At 37.0% G+C, this 21,865-nt stretch overlaps 1 protein-coding gene across 10 annotated transcripts in view; it reads left to right on the top strand.

The window, feature by feature from the left end:
• LOC134541963 (tyrosine-protein kinase Abl) overlaps positions 1-21,865 on the top strand; it is a 116,289-nt gene that overhangs the window by 16,301 nt on the left and 78,123 nt on the right. For 7 of the 10 annotated variants that reach the window (XM_063385736.1, XM_063385802.1, XM_063385768.1 and 4 more), the window contains exons 2-3: positions 17,121-17,381; positions 19,058-19,356. In XM_063385736.1, the coding sequence (XP_063241806.1) occupies positions 17,121-17,381; positions 19,058-19,356 (560 nt within the window). The remainder of the gene's footprint in view (positions 1-17,120; positions 17,382-19,057; positions 19,357-21,865) is intronic. The other 3 variants (XM_063385794.1, XM_063385785.1, XM_063385761.1) reach the window with 1 other exon arrangement.

Raw genomic sequence — 21,865 nt, 5'->3', positions numbered from 1 at the left:
ACACAGTTTTATTTATTGCCACTATTAACATTACTAGCTAATAATCTAAAAATGCCAATTAATCAATTGTACTTAAAAAAAAATGTTGCTTCCTCCAGTCACTCGTTTCTCACAATCCACACGCCTTGCTGGGCCACACCTCTGGCGCAACTCTCGCCGCAGCACCCCTCGTGGTCCTCCGTCGCCGCACTCCGCCGCCGCCGTCGCAGTCGCAGTCCTCCTTCGCCGAGATCCCACTCGACGCCTCGCTCGGAACTCCGCCGCGCCCGCGACACTATCACCCGGAACTGAACTCTTCGCCCTGGAACCTGCGTCCAGGGACTTCGTCACTCTATCGCCCGGAAACTCCGCCGCGTGAAAACTCCCGACTTGACTCTGAACTCCACTGACTCCCCTGCCCTGACGTACTCGGGCATATATATAGGCCCCCGCGCAATTCCAGAACTCACGAGAGCGGCCAGGGCCAGTCGCGTCATTTCGAGCCGTCCCGACGACAAACATCTCTCGAAAACATGTGTCGGCGGCTCGCGTAACTCCGCAGCTGTCAGGTTTCGGATGTCAAACTAACAGTGCCGCGCGGGGAGTGTGGAGGGCTGGAGGGAGATAAAGCGGCGACCCAGGTGCGCACGGCACATCTCATGTTACGACGTGCACCTGCACGTGACGCGGCCTTGCTCACGTTCGTAACAATACGTTTACAACGCACTTACAAGATCTCAATCACGTACCTTTGACTAATACTACAACACACGTACACTGAATATTTATACATAATTATCATTGGTTGCTATTGATGTTAGGATTTAACAAGATTGATAAGAGTACGTCTTTGTTTTAAGTTTTAAATAGAAACAGTATTAAATTAAAACTTACACGTTATTTTTCTTCATAAGTATATCCATAGAATATGCGAATCTGTTATAATTACCTCAGCTAAATACTCAGTGGCTTTGCAAAGGACCACTGGCAAATGTGGAACTTTCCTAGCTGATATTTCAATAAAATATTATCAGTTTACTTTGGTATCTAAACCATTCAACAGAATGAATTTCGTGAACGAAATCAACATTAAATAATAGGCCTTAAAATTCTGTCAAGTCTATCAGTTTGATTAGGCACAGAAAAGTAAAGATGGTACTGTCTGGATTATGTGGTGCATGACCCAGCTTAGTCCGTAGTTTACCGATAAATATGATAATGATAGTCTTCTAGTGCCAGGACTCCTTTCGCGATGAGGTATTCGCAGGTACCGGCATGGGTGATGAACTTCCTTCTAGTTGTGTCGTATCGAAATTTGCGTGCTGCAGGAACGAGGGTTCGACCTGATCATGCTGTCCCGAAGTCGGTTGTGCTGACATTTCCGTTGGTAGAATCACATCCTTCCTTTGTGGATGATGCTGACGTGGGTTCTTCTCGGTAAATCTCTTGGAGTAACTTCGTGGAATGGCTAAGCACTGCTGTTTGTGAAGTTAATATATTTCGTTTTATATCTCGAAATTGGTTGCTACCTCTTCATATAGCTATGTAGCAACTTCGACGATTTGTTAATATAAGTAGTCTTCCAGTCTTTTACATATATTGATTAATCTTCCGACGAGAATGAAGAACGTAATTAAATATTATTTATTTCAGATTATAAACGCTTCATTATTAATGTAATCACAAAACTTATATTTTTAATAACAGAAAACAGATTTAAACTTCATTATAGTTTTTAACGTCAAAAAAATATTTCTGTTCTTTCTTTTTTTGTTTTTTCAAACAAACTCCGTGCTTAGAGAAAGTAATCCCAGCAAAGCAACTATTGAAAATAATACAATTGCATAGAGAACAAAAGTCTAAATTGTCATGTGACAAGTCAAATTAAGACAGTAAAATTAACATTCAAGTTGAAATATAATAATTCTATGAGGCTGCAGTATGTACCTTTATAACTAATTCTCCTGGTACATAACTGGCTTAGGGACGTAAAAGCACTGTAATCCAATCATCAGCGCGAAGTAGATGTACTTACATGTACCTCAAGTATACTTTGCTGCCCAGTTGGGGTCTTTAATGTACCCGATGTTGATGATACGTAAGAAATTGGATACCACAGTATGCTAAAATACTGGACCAGTTGTAATTTGTTCTGCTGTGATGAGTTCCCGTCGGTTCTGCCTGCATTGGTCAGCGCTGCCCGTGTGTGTGTGTGAGTGTGTGAAAGAGGCGCTATATCTCCATGGAGCGGCGCGGCGGTGATCGGTCCCAGCCCGGATTTCCGCGCGCTGGACATGTGTATGGGAGAGGTTCGGGCGGTTTTCTGAGGCAACTTCCGCTTCCTCCCCCCTTTATCCTTGTTGTTCCCCGTCATCGCTCCGCCTTGCGCCATCATGTAAGGGTTGGCTAGTGCGCGTGTTCCCACCCCGCTTTCCCCCTTTCCCCGCTTCACTCCCGTAGATTAAAGATGCTACTTCTAGATAAAACATATATCGTATATATATTATATCGGTGTTGGCGAACTTCACTCTTTTTGAGGACCAGATATCATTTTTGAAACTAATCCTGAGGCCAGTCGCATTATTTCTGCCCCCCCCCCCCCCCCCCTGAATGCTTTCAAGAATCTTTACCATATATTTCATGCATAAATATTGTTCTGAAAACATGTGTTTTAGCCATTTTCACTCTTCTAATAAAAACAGTTAAAAACAAAAAACGGAAACAGAACTACACATCCGCTCTCAGCGTATTTTTAAACTGATATTTCGCGAGTGGGGAACGTGGCGGACTTCGCCGCGAGCTGGTGTGTTTTTCTCAGGGAACTCATGTTTTTCCTACACATTAATTACGTCAATGCTCCATTCTAATCCTACTCAGGGTGTCTATAGATCACGAAAGTTATCTTAAATTAACAAAACGAAAGGCTGGTTCATACATTAAGAGATTTGCAAAGGCCATAACATAAAGTCTGGTGACAGTAATATATCTATAGTTTCCAAACATTTATTCAGTTCTAAACGCTATTGACTTCACAGGAGAAACTATTTGTTGCAGCCATCACTAGTAACTTAATGCATTCGGCTAAATTATACACCATGCTTTAACGAGCCCAACTTTTGAAAATTAAACGTTAGATATTTGTTTTGGCCTAAAAACTGTTGAAACCACAATTACGTATTTCGGTTTATAACTGAACTTTAGAACCATGTCCGGTAAATAACGTAGCAAGCGTGAAATAAAGCGACACTTGTTATTTTAGTAAATACTTCATTAGCCAAGTAATAATTTTACGCAGGAATAGCTTTTTGATGTCGCCCTTGTTTCTGAGATATACCTCCGTATTAAGTAGGGTAATTATATGTCAAAGGTAATGGTGCAAGCCATAAAGCTTTTTTATTTTTTTATTGTTGAACATGTTCTCCTTTTCGCATTATTTTCTTTAAACTGAGAAATAACTATTTTAAAATAACACCATAGCAGATTAGGCCTTTCTAAAAAAAAAGCACGACAAAAATGTTTTATCACATCTGTTAAAATTATTTAGTTTACATAACAACCATTGGTAATTTTCGTAAAAGAGTCCATGCAGTCCAGGCGTAAATGTTAGTTTCGCGCTCAAAGCAGTGACCTTGAACCTGTTAAATACTCATTCCATGTAGTTAATTTAAACTTGTGTGTGTTTTTGTGCTGGGCTGTTGGAGAAGTGCGCGGTAACCGGCAGAAGCGCAAAGCTAGTGTACGGTTACATGGTACCGCGTACAGCAACATAAGACTACTTATTAATTGTTTTATTATCATATAAGTATTTCTTTATTATTAATAATACTATGATTTTGTTTAACACTTTTATATCATGTATCTGACCTTCAAACTACGGAACTGTCATGCTACAGCTTAGCATTCATAAACATTGAACTGACTATACTACCATCAAACCTAACCTGATTTAATATTTAACTCATTGTTGTAACTTTAATTCTGTTATTTATTGTATTTTTTTGTATCACCACAGATATTTTATATTTAATAGTGTTTCCACTTTGTTTTGATGTGATAGTAATCACGTACATCAGATTACCTGTTCCTGGCTGCAGTGTTTACAGCCGCAGGCTATCCTGTATAATAGCATACCGCCGTGGGCGGAAGTGCGTCCGTAAATTATGATAGAGAAAAAGTAAGAAAAGGCGTCTTTTCGTCTGGGCCTATCCCGACGCCGGCCTTTATAGAAATTGATATAATTAACATAATCTTGTAAGATAATATAAATTCAGTGATTGTAAACTAATTTGTGTTTTGGTGACTAATACCGTGAGTATTTTCAACGGGATCCGGCGGCAAATAGATAAATTATCTGCACATTAGTTAGAGGCTTATAGTCTAAGCTAAAAGTTGCCATATTTTTGCTGGATAGCGTCACTAGCACGGAATTTTACAAGTTAATATTATTGAACTCTATAATTATATTCCAATTAACTACAGATATTTCGGACAATTTTGAACATTATTTATTTTTAATTCGTTTGAACTTTATTACAGATTTGAATGATTATTTCAGAATGATTTATAGTGAATATTCTACTCAGTGGTCTGAAAGCAGAACTTATGTTAACCCTGAGCACTAGCCGAGGTGACAATATTATTTATTGAAGGAATTTCATAATAATTCTTTAGTGTTTGTATATTTTACTTAAACTGATCGACATTAAATTACGGAAATTTGAATACATTAACTATTAAACTGTTTCTCGTATAAGAACTTTTGACAAATGATAATTTCAATATAACGAACTTAAGTATAAATCTGTGCCTACGTATCTCCTGCATTTTTAACCAGTCAACCTAACCAGGAAACCACAATTAACCTGTTTAATTCATAACTTATTTTCTCACTAATAATCTACACAATTTATCACTATTCATAACAACACCATTAAATTCCCACTGTGTGGTAATATAAGTGTTAATGTCGTTGTGTTATTGTTTGTTTAGAATTAATATGGTTCAGTGTATTTGTTATAGTTGTTTGCATGTCTTTTGTCATTAAACTGTGTGTTGTTTACATTGTCATACCCATTCACTCTACACAATTACAGTTTTATTTTTATGATTTTAATTTCATTTGTTTCCATAGTTAATTCACTACGTCCAACATATATAACGGACACTCATTTAACATAGCAACGGCGCCCAATAAATTATAATAACTTTTAATTAGCTATGTTATGCCCATAGAATAATTGAAATTATACGAGAAATAGATACCTCGAGTCGACCAGTCAGAGGGGTGTTACCATCATCCCTATACAAACACAATACATAATAAATATATAGAGAGATAATTAATATATATAAACTAGTTACATAATAATAATATAAAAAAACAAGCTAGTTCATAAGCTATGCGCGCGCACACACACACACACACACACACATACACACACACACACATACATACATATATATATATATATATATATATATATATATATATATATATATATATATATGGAGGTTAGAATTGCTTACTAAAACTTTTACAAAGTCTACTATAACCTAAATTAATGTGTGTGTGTGTGTGTATATATATATATATATAAACTGTTTTCATAGTCTACTGGTCAGCTATCGCGGGATAATTACCAGATAGTTAAAAATATTTATTTATGAACATAACCAATATATGTCGAATTAATCGCCAAATTTAGTTACAATTTGTGCATAACAATTCGATTGTGAAGCGATATAAGTTAATTGCTAGTAACGTTTTGCAGATAATTTGCATGGTTTACTTTCAGAGCAAGAATTACCTGAGCAGTTTAATATTAACAGTTCCCAACTCGCACCAAAATGCCACCCTATTCTCCTCTTATTGACTGCTGCGCCATGCGTCCGTTACATACATAAAATTTATTAATTTCCCTTCTATACGCACTAACTCTCTCCCATGCATACGACCGTACTATGCGTTATGAATCAGTAGGTTCGAAAACATGGCGGTTAACCCTGTGCGCATACCCTATGTTCTGTATTACTGTTATAAATTTCTGAATGGTTCCTTATTACGTGTCCAGTTGTTGTATTTTAACATAAAACATTCAAATTAAAAAAAAGATTTGGATGTGTTTCTGATGCAAAGCTGTGTATGGTTACGAAAACAAATTTGATTTTGAAAATATGTATAAAACTTTGAGTAGGTAACATTGTTTCCTGGAGCAATTGTTCCATGTAAAAAAACTATTTCTATTTCAACTTAAAAAAAAAATAAAAAAAGCCGTTGTATGTGATTGTGATTCCAACTGTACAATTACTAAAATTTATTTGATATAAACTGGATATGTAATAAGGAAAAATTACCAGTGCGACGCTCGCTGGAGCTTCCAGCACGGTATCGCCTCTGAACTGTGGCGCGCAGTCTTCTCGTCGTGCAGGGAACAACTATGAGATTGGAGCGGTAACCATGACATTATAATGCAGAGAAATGAAAATAAAGGTGTAGTGCAAGGCACTTGGGTTCTTTCAAGTATCTCTATCGGGCGTTTCGGGTCTAAAAAATTACTGTGAAAACAAGCGTTTTTACCATTTTTACTCTTCTTCTAAAAATACAGGTCTAAAATGAAATCCGGAAACAGAATTACTTATCCGCCCCCAGCGTATTATTATATGCTTTTCTTGAATAGATACCATTCGAATATATTAAGCAGTTTTCAAATCGCGTTCTTTTTTTTCTCCCTGAAGCTCTGCATGACGTATGTGCCGATAGACAGAGCCCTACTGAACGAAGCCTTCTGCATGGAGACCGCTCCGCTGGCAGTGCCCCCGTTTATCCGGGCGCACTTACGGTGTGCACAGCTTCAGGAGATTTATAAACTGATCAAGATATCCACGAAAAACATTTAAGAATACGCTGAGGGCGGATGAGTAGCCCTGTTTCAGGTTTTTGTTTTAGAAGAGTGAAAATGGCTAAAATAAATTTTTGAGAATATTTTTAGGCATGAAACGCCCGATTCAGATTCTTGAAAGCACTCATGAGACGTGCATTACACTTTTATCTTCATTTCTCCGCCGTGCAGGAGGAGAAGACTGCGAGCCTTGCTATTAGAGGCGGTACCGCGCTAGAAGCACCAGCGAGCCTGAAAACACCCCTGAATACCGCGTGGAAGGCTTCGTGCAGGTAAGCTCGTGAACGAGGGGTTGCGTCCCCCTGCCTGCCGCTGTCACCCCAGCGGCATGATTCAGCTAAGGGAGTGTCCGTACATGTAGTCACCAGCCCTTGGAAGGGGGTGGTGGTTACGGCTGAAAAAGGGAGTCGGGGGTAATTGGCGACAGCAGGAAGTAGCCACGCCGATCACGCCACTGCTACTCCACAACGATCGAAGATGGTTTAGTTCCTGAAAGTTAAATAATCGAACTTACATATGAAACTCTTTAAAATAAAGAAAAAGTTATTAGCAAAGCTGAGCCAGGATATAAACACAAGCGAAGACAGAAGAATAATATAGTTATAGCAACTTAGCAACATACGGTTACAGAGAGATAATTTTGGAAGGATTTTTGTAATCCTTCGTGGGCTAAAATAATGTATTTCGTCCCCATCATAGCCCCACATGCCTCGTATATAAGTGGCAGGAATTGTGTTTCCAAGTACATGAACACGTTACTGTTAGCATGTTTTTCGTATAAACTTGACATGTGCGACGCATATGTTTAATAACATTAATATATTTGTGTTAATTACTTTAAATAAAATCATCGAACAATCAACTTAATAACAAAGTATTAGAAATAAAAATGTTCCGTGTTCTTTTTTCAAGCAAAATACTTACTTAAATATCTATATGTAAACGTATTTCTAAAAGTCTACCATTCCCTGATATTTAAGTGTGACTCTCAATTTTCTTTTAAAATTCAATAATAAAGAAAACTTACTGATAATAACTGATAGATGGGTTAGATTGGACCCCTCCACATTAGACTTGGGCCGATTTCTTCAATATCTGTAGTGAGCTGTTGTGTGGCCGATTTCTTCGATATCTGTAGTGCGCTATTGTGTGGCCGTCTGTTAGCTTGCTGTCGACCAAACCCAAATAAAGTAAAAAGAAAGAAAGAAAATCGTTTTCACGAATTTCCTCGGTAAATAGTTAAAGCTGTCAGTTTACAAGTAGCGCCTTAAACGTACTAGTGTAATTCTGCTGTTAAATTTGTGAAGCGGTTGTGCCCCAGCCGAGACACAGGTGTGTTTAGTCTTTTTTCATTTACCTTCGCTCCCTCTCCTTCCTTTAGGGCCTGTTGAAATATTTGTACCATATCTCCCTTCCGTCGGCCGCTCCTAATATCGTGATCCCCCTACCTATTCACGTAACAAAATTTGGAAGCTCGTTTGGTTCCCCTTTCCATTTTTATTCGCTCTTTACCTCACTAATATTATTTGAAATTCCCTTTGCCCTGTTTTACATCCTGTCTCAGCCATCATTACGATCACACCACCGCAATTTCTTTCTGATGTCGCAGACTGATCTTAAACATAAACTCTTGCCATTTGAAATGAAAATTTACTAAAAACCAGGGGAAATGTTTAATATTTTCTATTTGGTGAAACTTTTTCGTGTATGCTTAACAGCATACAAGAAAGTTGCCTTAATTACCCCGCCTAACTTCTGCACACATACGGTGTGTAGAGCTTCAGAATAACCCGCGCGGTTTAAAACTGCTCAAGATATATGAATGACGGCTGTTCAGGAAAACTATTTAAAAATATTTTGAGGTTTGAATGGTAGTTCATTATTTAATTTTTGAACAGTTTTATTTGGAGAGAGTTTTCCGAATAATATCTATAAACGGTATAAAACGAAGTCGCTATCCTTGTGTGTGTGTTCGCTTAACTTCTTCTAAACTACAAATGGATTTTAATGCGGTTTTCACCATCATCTAGAGATTTCTTCCGGAAGTTTTATGTGTATAATACATTCATATTTAATTTCAAGATAGTTGATCGATCTCGATGTTTTGTAATCAAGTCGTAAAAAGACACTTTTAGGGCGCTTACATGGCTTACACGGCTTACATTGACTTATACACGATTGATAAATCAAATGTACGTACTACTTTATCTTACGTCTTAAAAACATGCAGAAAATTTCGCTATATCATATGTATTATAGGGATAACTCGCATTAACGATTTTTATCATTCAAAATTGGTTAAAAAATAATGAGTTATTTGCGAAGCTATTTTGACAGAAAATTAAATATGTTTAATTACCAGAAAATTTAATTTTGATTGAAATTTACGTACACACCATATAATATGCGATACATAAAACAGTGCTTTTTAGCTTTTGATATTTCAGTACTTGCTTATCAAATCTAAATGACGCCACATTAGTAGAACGCATCCGTGCGAAGCCGGGGTGGGTCTCTAGTTCAGGTATAAAACCTTTAGATGAGATTTATGAAATCATTATAGGGATTTGCAATACGCATTTACATATACAATACATATGTTCATTTCTCAGCGATCTAATGTTATGGTCACCACTCAAATCTTGTAGTTGGCCTATGCACGACGCAAAGACTGCGCGCCAGCTCAGAAGTGATACCGTGCAAGAAGCTCTTATCATTCCGCCTCGCGAGCACACGCGCCTCTCGCTAGGCCTCGTAAATGTCCATAATGGTGATGATGATACTGGCAACGGAATGGAAGCTTGGTGTAATCGCCTCAAATATGCTTGGTTTGGGGTCGGGAAAGGGAGGAGGATGAAGCGACGTGGCGCACTAGACTCCTTGTTCGAGTCCCGGACCGTTCTTCCAGGTTTCGCCTCAGGTAACTGCTGAGACAGTTCCTATTCCCATAGTCCGTGGCCGGCACCTGTCCTTTATAGCGTTTGTCGTGTGTTGGTATAATGATGTGCTCTGGTCTCGCTGCCGGCGAGACTTTAGGCTTGGATTTATACTTTTTTTTTTTTGCTGTAATCTCAATTTTGAGACACAGGGAATAGCTATTACCGCACCAAGCTTGGGAACATCTTGCACAGCCTTGTTTAGCAGGTGGCGTGCCGCGGGCAGAACCGCCGCGCCGGGAGAAAGTACAACTGCCATAATCATTACTCCAGTCCACAGTCGAGTTTGTGTGCCATGTCGAGCTAGGCCAAGTCCCCCTCGACGACGATTCGTTCATACGAGTGTCCGAGGACCGTGGCAACACCTGGTTGGCGATCTTGCGCTGGGTTGCCGTCCTCCGCAGTCTGGGGGTGAAGTGACTGCACAATACCTAGCTCCGCAATCAGGGAGGAAATACTTCACAAGTATTTCCATAAACAATAGAAACTACACACCACATAATGATTTCATGTTTTTTCTGTACATGCTAGGACTGACCCACAAATGTGCCTTTACTATAAAAACCGTCAAGGGATTGCTCAGTAAAAATCCGTACTTTATAAACAATTAAACGTGGTTATATTGCGAATTAATTTAAAATCGTATAGCACGTTTGGGGACACGGCCCTTTACGGCAATTCTCAGCTGTTCCGTTTATGTTGCCCCGTGCAACCAATGCAAGCCGAGTATTATTTCAACGCTGTGGTAGCCGTGTTTGTTTACGCTTAAAATACCTGAATAATTTTTCTGTTATTACTTTGTGGGTTATTTTTATTATATATATAAATCCTAACCGTGTTTTGTTCTCGAACTTCTGTTTTTTTTTTTCTTATTTGTAACCGTGAAGTTCCTTGTCATTGGTTGCCTTTTATTACGTTTACGTGCGTTGTTGAAGCGACAGGCGGATAATGAAAAATAGATATTTTGCGAATCCGGATCGGGATTTACGTTTACGTGTGATTTTTTTGTCGTTTATTGCGACAGCTCTCTTGCGTTTGTTATGAGTCAAATAGTGTCTCGCTAGCTATTTACTAAACGTTATTTTCCAGTTGTAAAACGTAACACAAGTCAGTTAAAACATAATTATGAATATTTTCGTTACTTTTAATCGCTATTTGATAGTATTTACTAAATACTTACTGTTAAAAATTTGAGTCAAAACGTAAAATGCGTGTTGAACTTAACAGGATGGCCCGCCAATAACAGTAACGACGAGGAAATGAAATAACCGTTATGGCGGGCGGAAACTCAAGTAATGGACACGAGCGAGCACCTCCCGCCGGAAGCGAAGCCAAGTGCCTCGCGACCGAGAAGAAAGGCCTAGGTGACGGCCGAGGGCCGGAAATAGCCGGCCACTTCTTTATTCACCAAATGATATAAATAGGGGCGAATACCAGACGCTGCGTGACTCAACGGACACCGGGCAACCCTCGCAACGTCGATTACTCCCTCTTCCGTGTTTTTCTACGGCCGGTAGCGATGGTCAGAAGGGTGAAATATACATAGGCTAAAATGACCTTCTGATCAGGGTCGGTGTGACAGAGAGAGAGAGAGAGAGAGAGAGAGAGAGAGAGATAGATAGATAGATAGATAGATAGATAGATAGAAAGAGACTAGAGGTGCTGAGGGGGAACCCAAACACTAGGGGAACCCGATTAAGATTCGTGATATTTTTTCATGCAATATGTTACACTGATAGAATAGGAAATTATAAATATATTGCTAATAGAATACATTGGAAACCTGAAAAATTATGTGCTACGCTCAGAATGCATTTGCAGCTATGGTCACAGTAACATTTTATTTCTTAATTTTTTTTTGTGAAAGGTTTGAAAAAATTTTCATTATGTAATGGGAAAGTGGTCAGACCAAATTAATTGTCCCTGGGACAATCATTTTTCTTGACAGCCCTGTTCTGAAGTAATATTTGGGCTATTTTTAATTCAGGTAATTATCAAAGACGGATGTATAACTATAAATAACGTAGTCTGGATCTAATATCTATACATTAAGTCCCGTTCCCTTAGTTTGAGAACCGAATATTTCAGACTTCCTATTCTCGGAAGTAAATCACGTGTCCACCCCTGGCGTGTCCAATTGACAGAGAGGCCGCCCTACCGATGTTTAAAGGGGACTGCCCGAGTGGTGTGTCTCAGTCTGTGGCTGGGAGCCCAGTCTTTCCTCTACAAGCTCGAAATGTTACACATGACACCAGAACCACAGGCTTTCATGTATACATGTAGTGTTTATTTAGTGTATTTTGTATTGAGGGATTCATAAATTTGTTTTTGATGTTATTTAATCCATACTAATCTTATAAAGCTGAAGAGTTTGTTTGTTTGTTTGTTTGTTTGTTTGTTTGAACGCGCTAATCTCAGGAACCACTGGTCCGATTTGAACAATTCTTTCAGTGTTGGATACTACATTTATCGAGGAAGGCTATAGGCTATATTATATCAATAACATTAGGGATCCTTACTTAAAGTCCAATTTAGAATCAAATGCGTTGGAGGGGGTTAAATACAACATGCAGTACACGTACGAAGTGTGTGTTGACAATGCCGCAGGCACTAGAAGTTTATTTCCTATTGCCTATTAACATTGTTGCCACACACTAGATGCCTTATCATTCTTAATTTTCCCATACAAGTAAAAAAACACCCGTGTGATATTAACAACGAAGCAATCAGTACCCGCATAAGAGTTCAATTAGTATTTCAATACTTTTTATCACTTTAAATCGCAAACCTAAACTATAGTTGTTTTTTTTTCCTTGCTCTGTGTTGAATTTGTTTTTTTTTCTTTTACTAGAATGACATTTATTTTTTTAATTAATTTTCGTTTTTCGGACCATCAATAATTTTCCTCTCCGTTACAATTCTGACAAGGACTTTTATATATATATGTGTGTGTATATATATGTATATATATGATAAGTGAAATACCACTCACTGACTCACTCATCACGAGATCTCTAAAACTATACACCCGATTGACTTGAAATTTAGCATAGTTACTCATTTTGTGATGTAGACGCTCACTAAGTACGGATTCTGCGGAAATCCGATCCCAAGGGGAGTTTCGGGGGCGTAATATATCAAAATTTCCAGTTTTTGGTAGGAAATCACCATGGCAATGGCTGTTTCTTTGTTGATGCTTCATTCGTCTCTATGGCAACGACTATTTCATTGTTAGTGCAGTCCTCATCACCATTGAAATTTTGCGGGTACTTTAAATATAAAAAATTGCCCTTTTTTTTTCAAGTATATATATATATTTTAAAGACTTGAAACTTCACAGTAATGTTCCTTATGTTACGCAGGATGACATTTTCCGAAAATTAGATCCTATGGGTGGTTAAAACCAGGCAACGGTGGGTACTTTGCATGAGAACAGGATTTTGCATTGTTCATGCCTTCTGCGTCTCCATGGCAATGGGCATTGCGCGTCAGTGGCATACCCACAAGGAGGAGCATGTATAATGAGTGGCGCAAGAGTGATCTGCCTGTAGACTGCCGTAGCGAAGTACGGGTACATCAGTTGTACGTTGCGTGCACGTGTCGGGAAACCATTGGTGCTATTCATTTTCTCTCCGGTACATTATACAGCATTGTAATAAATTTTCACTGAATTTTTTTTATTTACCATTACTGTAAATTTGAGATGTGGCTTAATTTTTTTCCATTAGTATAGCCGTGTGAAGCCGGTTCGGGCAGCTAGTATCTTATAATTATGTAGCCCAATTAGTAATTAAAAAATAATTTTAGTAATGTGTAAATATATGTAACAATATCTTTGTGTAATTGCCCAAATTAAAATAACATATTTGGACAGGCCATTCTGTTGAGCCATTACATGGTTGGCTGAAGCCAGTTTACTAGATGCAGGAAAAGATGCCTGACATTGGCAAGAAATGTGATAATTTAGCTACTCCAAAAAGTTTTTTTAGGCATGATGTATGTTAATTGTTTTTGATCTCTGAATAGTCATTTTAAAGGCAACACTAAAACAAAAACATTTATTTATTTATATATTAAGGTCTGGACAAAATTTAAAATTTATTAAAACTTAATAAATCCACAAATTAAATTTCTGAAAAGCACAAATGTTCAAAAATACCGAAATTATGGTAAAATACCTGATAGCAGAACCTACAATTTACAGTATTGGAAAATGATTCAGGGATTTGCATGTTTAATTAATTAATTTAATACTTTATCCATGATGTGTGTGTATAACATATATATACATAGGTACACACAGACAGATATACATACTGGATATTAGTGTATTGCTGGGCATAGATCTAATGGGTGGTAGGGAATGCTAAAACAAGGAATTTTCGTTCTTGAACATATGTCTGGAAACACCCTGCAAAGTTACAGGTGCGAACATTAGCATGCAAATTTTAATTTTGTGTGCAACTAGGCGCCACTCTAGTGACTAAGAGGATGCACAGTTGTAGGGCCTTGATAGTCAAATGCTCCGCGTAAGCAGTGACACAAATTTTAATCCTGTATTTTTGCATGATTGCATTCTGGATATATGTTTCTTAACAGAAACTGCTTTTTGATATTTCCTGCTACTTATTTAATTTAAGGATAGGAATTTTCAGAACATGTTGTAATTCCACACATACTTTATTAACATAAATTTTAAATACAACTATCTATCTTAATAAAATACACTACAAAATATATTACATGTAATATTGTAAAAATTTCTATGTTAAAAAAGGTAAATCTAATCACATTTAAATTTTCTATATTCGTTTTTTTATAATTTCCAAGTGGGTTTGTGTCGATCAACCTAAAGTAATCAAATACATTTAAAATATTTCTGAAAAATAATTTTTTTGTACTATCTTACTTTGTGTCACCTTTGACTGACAGTGGCAGATACAGGAATTACTTTCAAGGATACTAAAAAGTTTTATTAAAAAATTAGAATTTGTGGATTCAAAAAACTTGCATCAACAAAATGGGGTTTGGATAATTAGGGTAATATTTTCAATATTTCCAAGTGTTGCAACAGCTCACTTTGCATCAACCAAAATAACACCTCACCAGATCTCTCATATTTTTCCATAACTTCAGGAGGGGAGAGGAAATATATCCCTCCCCCTCCAATTGCATCTGCCAGTGCTGACTGTATTTTAATGGCAGCCACAAATGTTATACCCATTTACTTGTACAGGTCTCATCATGGTTTTAGTAACTTGTTTGTTTCTTGTGTGCATATTTAGAGAAGTATTGTGAGTGATGTGAAAATTTCCAGCAAGCTTATACATACATACGTATGTTGTAATTTTAAGCACAGCTTCAGATTTCACATGTTTTCGTTTTTACTTCTGTACTACGCAAGTGTTCTGTATCAAATAAAAAAAATGATGTGTGCATTGTCAAAATTGTATTTATCTTTGTTTATAGAAAGTATGTTCAAACATTTTCAAGTTGTCACTTATGATTTAAAAGTCTTTGGGATAGTAATCACATATTAGTAATAGTGGTAATAATCAACATTTGTACAGGTACTATGATCTGAAAGACATTGATTTCAAATGTTGAGCAAATGTTTTTTGTCAGTCAATCAAAAGTTCACTAAATATTTCCACTGTTTCATTGAGCCATTTGAGTCCAGGTGTGTAACATAGCATTTCCTGCTAGTGCCATGAAAATGCCACCCTCCTATGTTGAATAGCTCTGATCAGCTTTCTGGAGAATCCATTGTCTACTAGGAAACCACTTTTTGCCTCTGGTGTTGACACTCATATTTAGAGAAAGTCAGGTTTCCTTCTGTGCTCATGGGTTTTGTTCCTTTTGGCAGTTAAGTTATGTAATATTCTCTGCGTGCCAGTTTAAGACAAACATTGGAACAAGATTTTACTTTTTTATCATTTTTTTTCTGTTATTTTCTTTGTTGGTTGTTCCTGTCAGTTGTCTGATTAGTTCAGGAGCCCCGCCAGGCATACTAACCTATTAACAGGCTTCCAGACTGGCTAAGTCGAGTTTAATGAGTAATTTAATATAGTTTTCTACTATTAAGTTAGCCAGAGGTTTTCATCGTTTAATCAAACCAAATAAGGGACAATACAGTAGGAAATAAAAACATTACTTGTTATTTTTGGATTATATTGCTGCTGATTACACAGCTTGAATGCTGAAATGAATTAAATCCAAGGGTACAAAAGGAACCCTCTCTCTGCAGAATAAAGTGCCAACGAAAGAGTGGTAGCCATGATAGATTACATCATGATCTTACTACATGAGCTGGAGACAGACTGGAAGATTTGCCACAGCAGAGTGAGCTAGAAGACGATGTGAAGCGAGGAGACGCAGTTCAGTTTTTCATGGTTTCCCAAAATTACCAGGCAGTGTCCATGGCAGATTCCTTACCAGATATCCTTAGTTGGTGTCATTTGTAGGGGTCTGCAAGTGATTGATAAATATTTGATATACAAAAAAAAAACATGTTTGAGACTAAGATGATTTATTGATTAATTTATATTTCTTTACTGCAACATTATTCACACATTGTTTTATAGTCAACAAATAATCAATGATTATGATAATAAAATAAAATAATATATATATATATAAAACCAGATCAACAAAACTATGTACTTTCAAACTTTAATTTTACTGGTTTAATTTTTTTTTAAGTTCCTTTATTTTACACCTCTGTGTTATGGTTCCATGTATATTACTCTCTTTTTTATTTTATTGTATTTTAGATCAATTTTTCTTGTACTCTTATGAAGTGTGGGGAACAAATTTTCAGTGTGTTAAAATTTGGTTAGAAAAATATACGATATTTATGAATATTGTGATTTATTTTATTCAAAATCCACTTTGAATGGGGGGAAAAAAACACTATTCACAGAAGCCTAGTCATTTGTTACAATCTTCAATGTCCTTACTGTTTAATATGTTTAAATAAGTAATTAGAAGATGAAATTTTTGCAACAGTGAACAACTGGCTCGGCTGAATTGTGAGAAAATTTCTATGCACTACATTTTGATTGGGCAGCAATAAAAAAAATGCTAACTAATTTTGAATAGTTAATGTCCTATCAGCTCTTATAGCTTACTACATCAGAGGGTAGTGTACATGCATAGGTCTTTATTTTTTTATCTAAGTTTTTCTATAACACACATCATGAGTAGTTGTACTTGTGCTAAATACTGTTTATTTAAGTAGTGCTGAGTGCCATTTTAGTGTGTGTGTGTGTACGCCATACCAGAAAGCTGCTGTAATCAGCAACAGTTTGGCGTTATGTTGGCACAGAAGCACTGCTGCAGAGCCGGCCACTGCCCCACATCCCAGACCTGTCGGATGGCGACTCGCCGACAGCCTCCGCGGCCGCCGCCCCGGGGCCCGCACCGGGGACCCCCGTCCCCTTGGATGGCGCCAACCGCTGGACATCCAAGGAAAACCTCCTGGCACAGGAAGAGGACGATCCGCAACTGTTTGTTGCACTATATGACTTCCAGGCGGGCGGGGAGAACCAGCTGAGTCTCAGGAAAGGTATGCTCTTTTGGCTTTCTTCACCTCGCTAATATGTGTGGATATCCCTGGATGGGATAAATAAGCATCCATTTTTATCATAAAAACATATTTTACCTATCTTTGCACTATTTGAGTGCATTTGAAGATAAGTCTGAAGTTATTGTCTTTCTATCAGTTTGGCATAAATCCCTTTGTTGTCTGATTACAGCTTGCAAATAATATTCTGTAGAGCTCCAATTCAAGTATTGTACTGTCTTACTAGCTATTTTGTTTGCCAAATACCTCTGCAATAAAAATTATTTTCAAAGTAGTGATATTTTTACACGTGCAACTAGATAATGTAATATATATGTGTGTGTGTATATGTGTGTGTGTATATATATATATATATATATATATATATATATATATATATATATATATATATAACTTTTTTTAATCAAAACTTTGTAAATACATCACACTTAAGAGAAGAAAAATTTTAACAGGGAAATATTGAAAGCTACAGATACTTAAGGCAGTGGGACTTCCTAGATTATATAGACCTTGTAACCACTTGAGTTTTGACTGTGTGTGCATTAATTGATATTTACCAGAGGTTGGGACCAAAGGACATGAGCATGACAACTTAGTAATTCCACCCACAGTGTACACTGATATATGAAAATTTTCCTTTTCATGGGACAGGACTAGATGTCGTGCAATTCTAAGACTGTGGTAAAATACCACAGAACCCTCTTGCCCAGAAACCTCTGGTCCCTTTTGGTTTCCACCACTGCAGCATTACCTGGGGGTCACAAAGTTTTGAACTGAGCAAAGGATATTTATTATTATATTACAGAGAACAGTTAAATATTTATGTACTATACTAATCATTATGAAACATAACTCATTAACATAAGTAATAGGGCCGTAGCCTGGATTTTGTGAAGGAGGGTGTCAGGACAGCCATGATAACAATTTTTTTATAAGTAAGTTTTCTTTATAATTGAATTTTAAAATAAAATTTATTGTAACACAAAATTTTTAGACAATAGTAGACGTTTAGAACTCTATAATTTATATATATAGAAATTTACATTATTATTTTGCTTGAGATGAGAAAACAGAACATTTTATGTTTAGGTTTTTAACAAATTATTTTGAACACTTTGTTCAAATTCAGTTGTTGGTAAATTTTGTTAAAACACATAATAAATACGTTTATAATAATGATATTAAATACATGAAACATGTACGTCATGTTTGTATGAAAGATATGCTTACAATAACACATGTGTAAATCAGCATTAAATATAACTAAGTACTTGGAAAAACAGTTCTGCCACGTCTGTGTGAGGTATGTGGGGCTATAATGGGGTGGGAAACATTATTGTAGACCACTAAGGATTACAATAATCCTCCTAAAATAAACTCTTTGTTAACTTACGAATCTAAATCCCTATACTTTTTTCTTCTGTCTCCACTTTTGTGTGTGGGTTTTCCCCCCCACTTTTAAATCCTCAAAGGGTGGGATCCCCCACAGATCTTCGCCATGACTACGCCCTTGTAAGTAATTATTAGTGTATTTTTAAGAGCGAAAAAAAATGGGAGCCATAAAGGTCATATTTGTATCTTACCATAGAAATTATTTTTTAAGAACATTGTGTGGGAGTATGGTGAGTGTTGAGTGAGCGGAGGCTCCGTGTCGCCAGGCGAGCAGGTCCGCATCTTGAGCTACAACAAGAGCGGGGAGTGGTGTGAGGCACACTCGGCGTCGGGCCAGGTGGGCTGGGTGCCGTCCAACTACGTGACACCGGTCAACTCTCTGGAGAAGCACTCGTGGTACCACGGCCCTATTTCGCGCAACGCGGCCGAGTACCTGCTCAGCTCGGGCATCAACGGCAGCTTCCTGGTGCGTGAGTCGGAGAGCAGCCCTGGCCAGCGGAGCATCTCTCTGCGCTACGAGGGCCGCGTCTACCACTACCGCATCAACGAGGATGCCGACGGCAAGGTGGGCCAACCCTTTCCCATAGTTCACTCATTCTGAATGTCTGCATCTTTCACCTGTCAATGTCTGCCGGCAATATGTGTGATGGTTTTAAAAATTCTCAATCAATATTTTGACTTTGAGATGTCAGCCTTGATGTACTGATACCGACATGTCAGACTCACCAAGAAAAGTTAATTTTTATGGTTTTTCTACTTCTCACAGTTTATTCAAATAATATATTATGAAAATAGTATCTTTAAACACCAGCATTTTTTAACTCTCTTTATTTTGCTTCTGAATTATTTTAAAAGATACATAATTTAAAATACATATAAATGGCATCTGCATCACAATTTTGACTTTGCCATGTTAGACTCAACACATTTTGTGTTGACCTTGTAATTTGAGATGTCTTGAATTTGTGGTGTCGACCTAGACATGCAAGACAAATTCTAAAATAATACTTACACATCAACATGCCTAACATGTTAATATTGAAATTTACATGTGCACAGCCTTAGCCAATGGTTGAATGGTTTCCTCAAGATACTCCTATTTTCCCAACCTATGTATTCCATCACTGCAGCATTATAGAGCCACATCAAGTCACCATTGAAACTGCATTTGCAATCAGAAATTAAATTTTAGTAATTTTCACGATATTATTAATTTTCACTTTTTTTTCCTCTCCTGTTTAAGGGTCTTGGTTTTTTTTTTTCTTCTTTTTTTTTTCTTTCTGTTATGGTTAGTAAAATTTTGGTTTTGAAATTTAGTCTCGTAGAATATGGGGTTGATAGAAATAATTTTTTGTATAGTGTGCTGCACTTTTCTGGCAGATTACATACATATTGTTTTTTTTTTTTTATTGTTTTTTTATTTTATAACTAAACCCTATTATTATTTGGTTTATAATTTGTTACAAATAATATTGAATAGATTTAACTAAACAAGGTAATGGCATGTGCCAAATAGTTTATATTAGAAGTTCAACTATAATTTTCAGATAGTGTGGTTGAGCTGAAACTATTTTTTGTAATTGTTTAGTTACAGTTCTTTTTATTAATTTTCTAACATTCCTTTCAGTTTAGAAGATAAGGTTAATAATATTTAAGCTTTTTGCTTCGTAATTTAGTTAGATGATGTAGTACCACATAAAGAGTACACAGTATCAAGGAAACTTTCCTTACATTTGGTTTTTGTATCAAGAGAGGTAAAATACTTTGTTTTAAAGCTTTTTAATGTCAGTTTCATGTAAATAACTTTATTAATAATGGACTCCATAAATTGTCTACTTCACTTCAATATATAATTTATATTTACTTATTTGCATTAATCTGTCATGAGGGGGGGTTCCGAATCGGTGTACGTGTATACCTTGGGCGCCACCGCGATTAATCTAAAACGCTCCGGGGAGCTTTAATTAATTAAGTTAAACAGTCTGCCGCCGGGGTTGGCCTCGAAGGTTGATTAAAAAAGGTTTAAAAAATAGTTACGATGGCAGATGTTAATGGATTGGTTACAAGCAAAAGTTGAAGTCAACGAGGTGCTGAGATGCGTCCTACCCCGCATGGCGAACGGAAGATACTGCCCCGTACCCCTGGTGTCATGGCAGCAGGAAGTGCTGAACTTACCTTTAGTACTTAAATATTAAAGACAGTTAAACATAACTATTAAAACCTTTTAAAAATTACAAGTTAATTAAGATTCAAGGATTACATATTACAGATATTTAAGAATTACATTATTTAAAAAACATACAGTCTCAACAACTCCAGTTAGGGTGGGCGCTGAAAAGGTTCGCGCAGTGCGACCAGACACACGCACACACGCACTTGTTGGCGGGAGTTTTCAAACAGAGTGCGTCGGTGGGAGGAGAGGGGGTCGGCAGTGGCGTGAGGCACATCGGACTTAGGGAGGGCGTAGCCCTGGTCGACGTAAAATCTTTCAAATATGAGTGTTTTATTTTGTCATTTGTGTCACCAATGATGAAATGTTTACAAATATTGTCAATATCCAGGGAATCTCTATCTCTCTCTTTAAACAAATGGAAAAGAACACTTATTTACAGAAGTCTCTATTAAATGAGGTTTTTTATTATCCAAGCTGGCCTAAAGCACCATTACCAGTAAACAACTCACTGTTGGATGTTATGCTTGAGGACCTAAAAAAACGATCTGCCGTTGAAAGCTTAAAGAAAATTAACCTCAAAAATGCCATTTACTGACTGGACGAATAATGGAGTGACGTGAAAGAGTCTACACTGAAGAAAAGCTTGAAAAACATCACTTCGGAAAATGATATATAACTACCTTTGTGTGTACTGAAAAACAAGATTATTTTCTAATTTTATCTGTGTTATCCGAAATTTTGCTTATCCGAGGTGGGATCCTCACATAACCTAGAAATTGTGTTACAACTTAGAACAGTCATAACTTAGAATTCATGAAAAATCCACATAACTTAAAGCTGTCATAAGTTAGAACTATCATAACTTAGAAACATAATGTGGAAACACAACTTTAAAATGTCG

The sequence above is a fragment of the Bacillus rossius genome, chromosome 1 (assembly GCF_032445375.1).
Source record: "Bacillus rossius redtenbacheri isolate Brsri chromosome 1, Brsri_v3, whole genome shotgun sequence".
Classification (NCBI taxonomy): Eukaryota; Metazoa; Arthropoda; class Insecta; order Phasmatodea; family Bacillidae; genus Bacillus; species Bacillus rossius.
This window is presented reverse-complemented; position numbering and strand designations above follow the sequence as displayed.